This window comes from Zerene cesonia, chromosome 17 (genome assembly GCF_012273895.1).
Source record: "Zerene cesonia ecotype Mississippi chromosome 17, Zerene_cesonia_1.1, whole genome shotgun sequence".
NCBI lineage: Eukaryota > Metazoa > Arthropoda > Insecta > Lepidoptera > Pieridae > Zerene > Zerene cesonia.
This window is the reverse complement of record NC_052118.1, coordinates 5,283,442-5,296,971: the sequence shown is the minus strand read 5'-3', so window position 1 is coordinate 5,296,971 and position 13,530 is coordinate 5,283,442. Positions and strand designations below refer to the sequence as shown.

Sequence of the window (13,530 nt, the reverse complement as noted above, 5' to 3'; positions counted from 1 at the left end):
TTTTCTATTTACTCACAACTTTGATTTATTATAATAGGTCACTGAAGATAACACAGATGATGACGTTCAGTGCATAACGCCAGTGCCAGCTGTCGCGCCCAAAGGTCCCCCGCCTCTAGTACCATGTACATCTAAAGATGTATCTGATAATATCATACAGATGACTGAAAATGATGTAACAGTAAATGCAGTGACAGGTGGCCTCAAATTCCGTGTGGATCCTCAAACATTGTCAGCTAATAAAATGTATCGTTTGCCAGATGGACGAATTTTTGCCATAAATGCCAATCCCAATATGCCTGGTGGCTATTCAGCTACAATAGTAGCAGTAACTGAAAGTCATACAACGAAAGCTGCAGGAACTACTTACGCAGCTAAAATAAATCATGTCACGAATCGTCAAACTGTTTCTACTCCGACGCCTAGATCGCAAAATAATAGCCGTAACCCATCAGCAACTAGAATTTACCAACGACAAAGAAAGAGCACAAAACGCTCAGTAGACACTCCAACAAGAGAAACAGATTTACAAGTACCTGTTGAATGGTACAGATATAATTTAATAGACGCTATCGATGCTCTAGAATATTCTTTATCAAGACTGCATAAATTAAAAAAGGAGGCGACTACTTCGTATTTACGAACTAGAACTGTGCCAGAAATGCGAACTTTACACAGAAGCCTAGAAAATCTATTAAATACGTCAACACAACGGTTTAAGGAAATAAGGGAAAATATAAACAAAGAATTAAAACAGTACATCACAAGGAAAAATACAACAATGCAGACTAATAGTGAAGACGATGACGATGTTGAAATTCTTCCGGATATGGAGGATGATCCTATATTTATTGATGAAAACTCCTTAGATTCAAGCGCAAATGAAACTCAAGAAGTCGATTTAACAGGTGCTGGCAGCAGTGAACACAACGACAGTGAGGACAAAATATTAAAAGAACGCTTAAATCAATCTTTTGACCCTGACGATAATAATCTACACATCGAGAGTTCTGCAGATCAGGATAAATCTACTTCAAAAGACACTTCTATGCATAAAGAACATGAAATGAATGGTGAAGACATTGAGACACCTAAATCTATGATTGAGGATAAGTTTAAGTCTAGCAAAGACACTACTGAGGCAGCCCAGCCTAAAGAAAAAGATAACTGTGCGACGCAACAAGATTCCATTAACAAGGATAATAATAAAATAAATGATGATGAAAGTTGTAAAATGGATCTCATTTCAGAATCTGAACTAAATTCCAGTAAAGATGATAAAACTCAAATAGAAAATGGAGATCATATGGACAGTGAAGGAAAAAGCCAAGACATTGATATAAGCGATGAGATGATTGATGACTTACTAAAAGGTGATTCACAAGAAAATACAGATGCAAATGAAATAAATTCTTTAGAAATTTCCGATGAAATTAAGGATCAATAATGCACAAACCTTATTACCAACCTTTAAAACTGTTAAATATACCTCAGGTTTTGCAACTTCAAACCAGTACATTAAAGTACAGATTGTATATAATAAGTTATAATTAAAACTATTATGTAATAAGGTATAATGCAAATCAAACACAAGAAGTTGCATTATTGTAAGCAAATAGTCTTTTGTTTTTTTTTTTCTTACAAAGTATATAGCTAAATTATTTCTTACATTTATTTTTTATATCTGAACAAGTTTCGTAAACGTTAAACGATTTAGATAAACAATAGGTTGTTTGACTCCAAATTTTAATAGAGATTCCAAATTTGATGTACAGTAATAAAAATTATATCCAATAGTGAAATATGAAGTTACAGGTATTACAATTTAATTTTAGAGTGGGGGAGTTCTCTATTTCTTTCTTGCGAAGCAAATGTGTGTTTCATATTAATTTCGTACTATGGCGTAATTTTCTTGTCTCTTTACTCCACATGGTAGTAAAGCGATCTCTGGCTAGTGAGAGATATACCCTTATTTTTTGCTGTTATTACACCTGTCAATGTAATAACTTATTTCATAATTTTATTTGAAATTGAATCTAGCTTTAAAATCGAATTTTAAAAATTTCATATAAGTCAAGTACCAAATCGTTTTAACTGATTTGGACTTTGGGAAATTGGTTTGAGAATTTAAATAAATACATATTTATTCTGTCATTAATGGCTGCATTAAAGGAATCTGTCGATAGCATATTGCATAGAGAATATTCCCGTGACATATTTCAATATTAGACAATGTGTTGATATAATAAAATAATTATATCAACTAGCAATTTAATAATAACTATAAAAACCATGTTTGTATAAAGAAGTTACTTTGAGAATAATAACTAACTTGTCCTATTTTAATAAAGCAATTATAATATATTCTGTTTAATAGTATTTAAAGTTTTATTTTAAAATTAGTACTGTACTTTTTTGACGAAAAAATCTCCACTTTGTCATATGAGAATTGTGTAAATTATAGGATTATATTTGTAAATAAAAATTACTTATGTATGATATTAGATTCTAGTTTTAGGATAAATATTTGGTTTCATACTATTGCTTGTGATAGTAGGTAAAACAAGAAAACAAACTGAGGTTTGTTATAACTATTTTATCTTTTGTATGTTGAGGTATCAGATAAAAAAATACATTTATCGGAAATTTTTCTGTTTCATTGCCCACTAAAGAAAAGGTTAGCATATTATGTCCCTCAACTTAAAACAATGAAAACATAAATAATGCAGCATGTGCAATTAGTCCCATGACCTTGACGGAGCATATATTATATTTCAATAACATTTTGTTACATTATAATATGATATTTATTTACAGGGATTGCATTCAAAATTCAAACAATATTTTGTACGATTAGTTGTACTCTATAAAGTATATGCAATACACCAACCGTACAAGAAATGACATTTTTTTTTTTCATTTGACTACCCGTGTGTTTATAGGCCAAAATAAAAGTTGTACGTCATACAAATAATATGTGTATTTTCTGTTACTATTAATCTTGTCATTATTTAAGAAATACGAATAAATGTATTTCTGTTGTGATTGTTGGTACGCATTTTGTTTATTTAGTATGTATAGTTTATTTTAAGAGGTATCATATATAATGGAAAAAAATTTGTACTAGAAAATATAAAGATAACAATAAGTCTTGTTTAAATTGATTTTTACCTTTGATTACAAAGTTATGAATATCACTTGAAAATAGATAAAAGGCACTAACATGTTAATTAATGATCATAAATGAGGCTAACACTAATGCACTCTAACACTAGCGAAAGTATTTTTAAATTTGTTTCTGTGATTATCGACATATATCACAAACGAGCGCCAAACTTGCTAAAGAACTTGACCTTCATTCATAATACTAGTGTAAATTCTATGTAGATTAATCTCACTTACATGACTGCATTAATCTTGTGGTTAACATCAGGACAGAGAATTCCCGTGTCAGGTCAAAAAATATAGAAATATCTAAATCTGTTGATGGAATGCACTTGTACTCTACACAGTTCGCTACTCTCAATGGAGATTGGCCACTGTTGCCTTGATTTGAATAGGACTAGATCAATTTTGTAAAATATTGCTATCCACACAAGTTATTTTAATGGATTGCTAGATAAGCCCGCCCCGGTACCTATTGATTATTTTTTAAATATATATATATATATTTTTTTTACTAAAATTACTTTTACATCGATATTTAGTTTTGAAACCCATATGTTATTTTCATTAACGATTATATACAGTTTAAAGTATTGTTTTTTTTTTGGGGTTAAAAGAATAAAACTGCTTCGTTTTGATCGTATAATTTATTAAAATAAAAAAAGACAAATGCATAAAAAATAAAGTTAGCAAGTCAAACTCATCGTATCAGAAAATGCAAGGAAATAGTTGCACTATCACAACAGTGTACTTATCAAACATATATCCAATTAAATTAATATTTTTATTATGTAAATGACTTAATAGCGAAAGTGGCCTTTCCGTGATCGCTCCTCGTGGTACACTCTCATGGGAGAATACGTGCCATTTGAAGCTCCGTTCGAATTCAACCCTGTGAAAATAAATTCCTTTACTTCTATAGCTCTTAGTAGGTAATGTTATTGTTTTTAAAAATATTCCAGTGAAATGCAGAAAAAAAGACAAAATCTATGAGAGTGTTCCTGAGTGCAAAAGCCAAATTTTGCAGTGGATTGTGATCGGTGATATGTTATTACCTAGAAATGGGTAATACCTTTTCCATCTAGTTGTCCATCCACAGTCCTTGCTAAGACGCGATAGTCATGAAAATTAATTTTTAAAATACAATGTCAAAGTATTCTAATCAAAAAGGGAATAGCAGTAAAGTTGAAGTTAAACCATTATTTCTTAATCTATATCGAAACGTTTTCAAACAGGTACAGTGGAGCTGTACGTCGCATATAATATGCCCACGCTTTCTGCACGAGCTGTGCATACAGCATGTATGAATGATTGGCCAATAGTGTAGGGAGTTGCCGTCGCCGTTTGCACACACATACCTACCAGCAGGCCGGCGAGCGCTGCCAGCAGTACGGTGCACACGCGTTTTGTAGACCGTGCCCAGCAGCGCAGTGCATAGTGGTGGTGGTGTCACGCTCACCTTGCAGCAGGTGCGTGGGCGGCTGCGCGGCGGGCGCGGCGCGAGCAGCAGGTGGTAGAGCGCGAGGTAGAGCGCAGAGCATAGTGTGGTGGAGTCACGCTCACCTTGCAGCAGGTGCGTGGGCGGCGGCGCGGCGGGCGCGGCGCAGCGCGGTGCGAGCAGCAGGTGGTAGAGCGCGAGGTAGAGCGCAGAGCATAGTGTGGTGGAGTCACGCTCACCTTGCAGCAGGTGAGTGGGCGGCGGCGCGGAGGGCGCGGCGCAGCGCGGCGCGAGCAGCAGGTGGTAGAGCGCGAGGTAGAGCGCGGCGGCCAGCAGCGCCAGCACGCCCAGCGCGCGGTACACGTGGCTGCTCGAGTCTACGCTCTGCTCCAGGGACACCATGCCGCTTATTATCGCTCCGATGCACCGACCTGTGCGTAAAAAAGGATTGTCTAAAAAAGGATTGTCTTAGACTTGAGTAGAAAGTGTGTACTTGTGCTTTTTGGTAAGGTCATTGTATCACGATTTAACGGATCACAAAAAAAAAAACAGAATTGAACCGCTTTTAATATAATAATTGAAAATATGTTGTAATCGATTTTAATAGTAAAGTGTAGTATTAACTGAAATAAATGATAAACTATTATCCATTTTAAAATTGTACCTAAACAGAAGTGCGCAATAACAGGCAAAGCCTGGCCGGTGGTCGTGTATTTCCTAGGTACGAGGTGTCGGAAATACAACACCGCAGTAACCCACACCAAGCTCAAGGTAAAAACTTCAAACAGCTCGCTGATCACTACAACATTATAGTCCGTGCTGGACGCCAGGGCTGGGAACAACAAAATAAGTACATTAAATAGGGAACTGACAAGATATACGCACTTAATAAGTATTTCAATGACTATAATACCTGCCGTCGCGCGATACTTTAAATACAATATCAAAATCAATATCAATAGTAAACAAATTCCAAGCATTTTTTCAGGAAATAGTTAGCGTCGAGGAAATCGTCATAATTTGCCCGGGATTTGAATAAAAAATCAGCAAACAGGTCAATAATTAAACAACATATACAATCTTAGATACGATACTCAAGAAAACTTATTTGTCGATGTTTACTGTCCCTTTAAAGAACATAACTCACCCGTGTATCTCAAACAATAGAAGGTAAAGGCAGCAATAAACACATTAGAGTGGCCAATATAGTCTACAAGCGCCTCCGCCCAGCACAAAGCGGGTACGGCTGGCAGAGCGCCCGCTGTTAGCGTCAAACCAGCCAATAAGCTCGTGCTGTTCATTTTCACCATAGTCCTGGAATAAAGAAAAAAAATATATTTATATATAATCATTACGGTGCACCTGTAGTGGAGATCCGAGATAAGTTAATTTATAAGCTAAATTTTTCTTAAAAACATTTCCTGCGTTTGCAAATCGAGATCAATTTCTATAAGAGATTAAACCATTCTTCACTCGGCTCAGATGCTATCCGTAAGCTGGCGGCATGTTTATATAAGCCTTATTCATAATTTACATTTAAAATTATCAAGTGTTACTACAATGACCCCTTTCACCTACGTTCCTAAGCAGTACGATAGAAACTATACGTGAAAGGGATGCTGAAATACATATCTCCATCTACCATATTTATAAGTATTACTTCCAGTCCAAAAAGTAATTCTAAACTAGATGTGGACACTCACCACGGCAAATAAGCGTCGATACCGCTCCACAGCGTGCCCAAGAGCGCGACGACGGCGAACACAGCCGCGGTCTCGGCGCCGTAGCGCCGCACCACGTTCATGGGCATCGCCAGCACGCCCGTCGCCGTGTGCCACCACCACTCCGGCGTCGACAGCGGCATGTGGCTGGACACATATAGTTTATTCATCATTATTCATCATCATCAGCCTCATACATGCGTCCATACGTCCCGCTGCTGGGAAACAGGCTACCTATGAGGTTTCAAGCCATAACCACGCTGGTCAAGTGCTGTTTGATGTCGTAGAACTTTTGATTCTTGGACATGTCCGTTTCCTCATGATGTTTTCCTTCACCATTTTAAGCGGCGAATACACGGCGGATACATTGAAAAATCAATTTATTTCTTGCACACTCTCCTGGTCTCGAGCCCTCGACTTATTGATTCTCGAGCCCTCGACTTTTTGGTTTTTCGGTCGCGTTGTCAAAGAAAATTACAATAATAATAAGTAGCCTATGTTACTGTCCAGTCTCGCAAACAGACACAAAAATTAGTAGTGTATTTAGAATGTTGAATTGGTCCTATTTTTTATCATTTATATTCCCTCATACATTAACATAACTAAGAACTACAAGAATAACACCATTTACATGTCAATAAATCCTTAGTTCCTTACTATTTTGTTATCTACTTATTTCGAAAAATTAAAATCCTAAGAACATTAAAGGATATACACGAGTAGGAGCTCTATCTAACCTGTCAACAATCAGTATAAGCGCTCCAATCAGCATAAACAAGGCGTGCAACAAGAACGGCACTAGAAAAGGTGTTTCAGGCATGTTATCCGCCGCCAGGCCAGCCAAGGGCGGGAATATCGCCAAGCCGAGTGTCCCGAACGCTAATTGCCTCCCCACGTCGCCGCGGCCTAATGACGTCTCTCGGGTCGCTATTACACACGCAGCGCTTAGGAGAGCTAAAGCCGCGGTTGGCCATATGTCTGCGAAGAGGCTGCGGGATTATTTCGAATTAAATGATATACGGTAGGTTAGTACACTGTTCAATAAAAAATTGTAAGGTGGTATTTGATTTTAAGCGTTTTTATCCTGATATAATTCTTGATGCTTACGTTTTTATTATATTTTATTATCTAATTAATTCATATTGAATTGATCAAAAATGTACTATTGATATAGAATAACCTTAATTGTTAATACGAAACGGAATATTTTAGTCAAAATCTGATTCATTATAGCCTGATTTGCGACAAATTATCGAACGGAAAATTCAAATATACCGTATAACAAAATAGCTCCAGAACGTATAAGCGGGGTCGCCCACAACGAGCCGGCACTCCGCGTCCGCGAGCACGCCGTCCGGCTCGTCGTACGGGTCGAGCACTTCGCAGCGCACGGCCGGCTTGCAGTCGCCGCCTTCGCTTATCTCCTCTAGCCGGTCGGGCGGCACGATACACTTCGATGGACCGCCTGAAGTTTGTCAAAAGGTTTGTATTGAGTTGAATTGCACCAATTCGACTATTAGTTTAGACTTTGCAATATTAGTTAACTAAGTGCCAGATTCGAGCATAGATTTATATGACATAACAAAATGCGTCCAAGCTGTGATACTGATTATGAATAAAAATTATTACATTTATGTTTTCTTTAATTTATCATTTCAATTACTTCTCATCGTGAGTTTTTGGAAGAAAAAATATTCAACTATTACCTAATTATATTTTTCACTATGACATTAAGAAAGACTTAAGCGACAATCAGCCTTCAAATACTCACTTGTCTTATAAGTACACCAATTGCTTTCATCTGTCGAGTTATCATCAGGCATTTCGGGAGCTAGAAGTGAGAGCGGAACTCGCATCCTCTTGGCGTGCTGCATGTACACGAGACATTGTCCATTGTAACACAGGTGTGGGGGGTTTATTTCGAAATCGGTTTCGTCTTCCGGTTCTTCCGTTACTGAACCGTTTGTGGATGTCTAAAATATTACATGCGGTTTAATTAGGTTGATAGGATGTTCAAATAGATTCTAACTTGAACAAAAATTAATAAATTACTATTTAGAAAAAATTAATAAAACTTATTGTTTCTTTGAGTAAGAACAGAAAAATATGTTTAGAACTGTAATCGATATTATTGTATTATCTCTATCATTTGAACAGATTTGATAAATTCGGTTCGAAAAAATTCTTTACAATATTGATAATGATATGGCGACCTGTGATTTCAGTGTCCTTATTTTGGGCTAAATATAAAACAAAGAGTAAATAGACAATAACATAAATATTAACAAAATAGGGTGAATCCTCACTGACCGTGGCATTAAAAATACTGTTATAAAGTGGTCTAAGTGTGGTGGTCGTTGGGGTATTCTTAAATGGTTGCATAACCCACGTCATGTTTTCATCCGCGCACCCGTATTCACATGCACCAACTGCTAGCACTCCCGACTGTATAATTAAAGACAAAATTAATAAACAATTCATTAAAATTCGACCTTCAATGTACAATCAATGACATAATTACCCGTGTGTTATTTAGCATACCTTTTCTCCTTCCCATCTATTACATCGCATGCCTTCGGTACAAACTTCTTGCATCACTTTGCCGCCTTCAGCGTCGCACATGAATAAAACACGCGGTCTCCTTGCCTAAATCAATGCACAAGTACTGTTATTTCAAAATACTCTAGTAAATTCTTAGCAACAGTATAATCTCTCAAAATTTAGTACATACTTCATGTCTTTCGGTATAGGGCACAGTAAGTAACAAGGTATAGAACAAGGCACTAAGAATAAGGCACAGAGCAGTAACAATCCTCAGAAGCTTTCCGGATCCGCTGGGACCAGTCCCTCCTCCAGTGGAACCTCGACCGACCGATAATCTGTGGAAAATATAAAGCCACTTTTATAATAGGCAAGTATACTTATTGTCCATCGTGTTTCTCAATTGTAGAAAATAGAATAGTGGCAATATTGGCATTTATTTACAAGACACGGTAAACTTTAAACCGCCTTTTACACTTAATTTTTTTCATCCGACTCCAAAAATAAGGAGTTTCGCAATTCAATTTTGTGGTATGTTACCTCAGACCGTTTAACTGGGTAATCCAATTTTTATGGTTCTTTTTCATTTGAATGCTGGTGCTTTACGTGTTCTCCAATTTAAATTTGGTTCTGACAATATGAAGGGGCTTTAATAGTTTTTTGTTAAAATAATTATTTTTTAGGAATTTGCAAAGTTTTATGCAATAAATTAATGATCATAATCGACCTTTTATAGAGTTATAAATTGTATCTCCCTCCGACCTTGATAATTGATATGCAAATAATACACTTTCAAAGTAAGAACTTGACCTTTCATATTCCTTGAAATTGATTAAATTTAAACCAAAATATACTAACTTATCTATAAGTGGACCCAAGAGTGCTGGACCCAATAACGCGATGCATGGCGTGACTGCGGATATCAGACGAGCTTCCCCTCGGTCCAGGCCTACAGACAGCATGTGTAGGGGGAGGAAAGGGTAGATACATCCTATGCCTGCAAAGCAATATTCATATAATTGATTTTAATTTTTGATACAATCAATTTCCTATTTATAATTTGTATATTTCTTTAATGGTAGAGGCAACAGATCAGACACGTCATTGTAAGTAACCATCACTGTGTCGTAATATGCGCCCAACAAAACCCAGGACTTCGCAAATGTGTTGCCTGTTGTACTATATAGTTAAGAATTAGTTTTAAATATTTTTCCACCGTGTTACTTTTTCATTTTTTTTTTACATACATACATGTCGATGTCGATTTGTGCCACATCTATTTTCTACTGGCAGGACCATTTTTCAAGTTCATACATGGTGTATTTAAAATGAATACGCTGCTGTAAGATTTTAAGAATATTGTAATCTGTCGAAATAATGAGATCCGTCATATGATGTATTTAACGACAGTCAACTTTTATTAAACGTCCGTCAGGTGCAGGTTGCGACGGAACTTCGCAACTTCGTTCACGTTTTTTAGGACGCAAGACATTAACATAGACTACTTTATTATGGTGAAATATCGAATTTCCATGGGGAGATCCATTATAAATTACCCCAAAATTTAAAAATTCCAATATATAGCGCTATCTACCAAATGTATAACAACTGTTAATTTTCGTTAACTGTTTAAGTGAAGCCGCGGGCAAATGGAAATCGCATAGTTCTGTTCATCTTTACATATAAATAAAATCGTAGGATAGTTAAAACTGTGCAATTAATATTTGAGGCGTGACCTACACTCGATATCGAAGCCAAAAATATGTTTTTTTGAAGTTTTTCTGTGTAAAGCATTTCAATGTTATAAAAGTAAAAATTAAATTTTTCTGTTTATCCGGGCAAAACTCACATAGGCTACATATTATCACGCCTCGGGGGAGGAGCTGTGAATCTTTTCTTTTCTTTATATACACGGAGAAACCCATTAATTAAGGGTTAATTAGAAGATTACTAAATTAGACGCGTACGAAGTCGCGGGCAACAGCTATAAACAAAATAACAGCTTTTTAAATGCATAATAATAGTATGCTTTTTAATAAAGCATAAAAAGAATTATATTTATTATTTAATCAATGCAATCTTTTTATCTATAATGCTTGAATAACATGGTATAAATATATTTATCTGCCGTTTAGAATGGCATACTTATATGTAATACTTAACCTATATATCATTATAAAGGTATGGCAAATTTATCGTGTGATCCAAACCAGTTTCACATAAGCGACTTATATTAACGCAAACATCTGCGCACAATATACGGGCATTTTGTATAAACGATCGTTCCCGATTGTACTGTACGGGGCCGGAGATCGAGGTGAATGGTCCCTAAATCATTCGGTACCATTGGCGACCGACGTTCCTTAGAAGGAAGCTTGCAACACTGCTCGAGAGTCAAGTCTGTAGACACTATGAAATCGGCGAACATCTCCAAAGAACTAGTTTTTGTTATACTCTCTCGATTTATATGTAGGAACGTTTTGACTCTGCTACTTCAATATATCGATGTCATTTATTTTATATAGAATCCGTTATTATATATCCAGTTAGCGATAAGAAAAATCACTGACCTGCTAAGAAGCAAAAGAGCACACATTTTAAAGTTATCAAGTTTTTATTCACAAATGATCCCATCTTCGCGTTTTCTCTTCTTATTGAATTAAAAGGAATATTTCTTTAACATCTTGCACCTGGAAACAAAAAATAACAAAGTATTACATACACAATTAATAAGCTATCACTTCAATCGAATTTAATGCATTTTTTTTTTTTTTGTTTTAGGTTTATAAACGGGGCCACGGTCGTGTAGTTGTACGCCCACATATGACACCAGTTTATAATAGACGTTTACAATGAACATTAATTTTAAAATAGTTACGCGAAATGACGTGATCCTCTATTACTGTGATCTCATCCCTAGCCATTGTGACACAATTAACTATAATCAACTAAACAAATTAACTAAACAATTAACTAAATTCAATTGTTACGACATTTTGGAAAAAACTTATCAACTTTTACCTTAAAATTTAGCTATACGTATTTAAAGATAAATTTAGTTTAGACGTATAGAAATTATAAACATCTCTAATAAAATCTTGGGAATTGAAAGATATAATTCACGACTATTAACCGCATTCTGGTTGCTTTAATGTTCACAAACTATATCCATGAGCTATAAATTCCACCATTCTCTAATAACACAGCACGATACTACATGCACATGTAGGTACGCTGGTTTTGCTAAATATTTATGTTAAAGTAATGTTACACTTTTATGATAGAAGATTTCAAAAACTCTTTTACATTTCATTAGAAAACTGCAAGCTTTTGGGCATAGACTTGTTTTAATAAAATTAAAACGTTTACATGTATGCGATATTTCCTCAACAAAACGATGCCAGCATTTACAATGTCTTAATCGTGTTATATCGCCCCCATACAAATAAAACAATCAATAAACGCAATATTTTTTCTATTTTCAAGATTTTTCCGATAATTACTTATTAAAATAAATTTATTGTTACATTGCTTAGAACAATTTTTTCTGTACGTAGAAGTTTTTATTTGGTCTAAATTGGTACAATGTAGGCACCATAAGGTACATTTTGTCGATTCCAAGCAGAGACAAATCGACGCCTCTGATTCTTTCGTCAGGTTTGAGACTTATTTATAGAATCGTCAATCGTTTGACAAAAAATCGAACGCTCAGTACGTAATGTATACAATTACGAAACACTTTCAACACATGTACAATTCTTTGAACTCTCTAGTGTAACTAAAAATTGTAAGAAAAATAATAATACCAAATTGTTATTAAATCTACGACTATTCTTAAATTCTAGAAATTATAAGTACTTATATAGATACTAAAAATTAAGAATATCACTATGATATGCCCGGGACATTACAATGTCACTAAAACCAGGCCGTTATATTCGGAATAAAGCCGATTGACAATCTACCGTTTGATTATACTATCACTAGAGAAATAATTGTAATATCGCAGCTTTGACAATCAACCTGCGACAACTATACAACTTATCTCCTAAATATATTATAAATCAAAACAGTGCAACATTGAAAAGGGGAAGTGTAGCGTAATTTTTATTTCTTACAACAAATCTAGCTGTTTGCGATCAGGTTGTATTATAAGTTATGATTATGGCGGCCCATGAACCCACGTACGTTAGTGCTTGTGACAAATCATCAAATGTGCACTTTTGACATCATACGCTAGGCGCCTATGGGTGATTCAAGCTGTCTGAATCATATTTTATTTCGCTAATTTATATCTATTTCATTCATATTATAGATATAAGAGAACCTTAATAGTTTTAGTAATTCATAAAATATAAAATGCTTTAGTAAATGAATTGTACACACAAAATAAATGAAGTTACAAGAATTTTTAATTAAAAAAGCAGCAACATTCGCCGGGGCTTTTAACATAATTATTTCTTAGAACTGTTTTTTTTTTCCATATACCTGCATTTTATATTTATGATTTGTTTATTTGTATAAAGAATGAATTCTAAAAACATTTTAGAAGGACCTGAGTTTTTAATCATTAAACTAACTTTCAAATGAAGATAACCCTATAGCAGTTCAAGAATCTTCAATTTACTAGCTGACAATGTTATGTTGGGATTGGGAGTGTGATGT

The 13,530-nt window shown here is 35.2% G+C and overlaps 2 protein-coding genes across 2 annotated transcripts in view; one reads left to right on the top strand and one right to left on the bottom strand.

Moving 5' to 3' along the window:
* LOC119833417 overlaps positions 1–3,109 on the top strand; it is a 7,972-nt gene extending 4,863 nt beyond the window's left edge. Inside the window, exon 9 of the mRNA XM_038357409.1 lies at positions 38–3,109. Coding sequence (XP_038213337.1) covers positions 38–1,447 — 1,410 coding nt within the window. The 3' untranslated portion in view covers positions 1,448–3,109. The remainder of the gene's footprint in view (positions 1–37) is intronic.
* Positions 3,110–3,793: 684 nt separating this feature from the next.
* The window catches only part of LOC119833203, a 17,535-nt gene continuing 7,798 nt past the window's right edge, over positions 3,794–13,530 (bottom strand). Inside the window, exons 2-14 of the mRNA XM_038357115.1 lie at positions 11,436–11,555; positions 9,724–9,862; positions 9,056–9,203; positions 8,866–8,970; positions 8,635–8,769; positions 8,096–8,297; positions 7,600–7,789; positions 7,062–7,313; positions 6,307–6,471; positions 5,751–5,917; positions 5,268–5,435; positions 4,843–5,034; positions 3,794–4,057 (exon numbers count right to left, since the gene is read on the bottom strand). Of these exons, the coding sequence (XP_038213043.1) occupies positions 3,966–4,057; positions 4,843–5,034; positions 5,268–5,435; positions 5,751–5,917; positions 6,307–6,471; positions 7,062–7,313; positions 7,600–7,789; positions 8,096–8,297; positions 8,635–8,769; positions 8,866–8,970; positions 9,056–9,203; positions 9,724–9,862; positions 11,436–11,499 (2,019 nt within the window). The 5' untranslated portion in view covers positions 11,500–11,555 and the 3' untranslated portion in view covers positions 3,794–3,965. The remainder of the gene's footprint in view (positions 4,058–4,842; positions 5,035–5,267; positions 5,436–5,750; positions 5,918–6,306; positions 6,472–7,061; positions 7,314–7,599; positions 7,790–8,095; positions 8,298–8,634; positions 8,770–8,865; positions 8,971–9,055; positions 9,204–9,723; positions 9,863–11,435; positions 11,556–13,530) is intronic.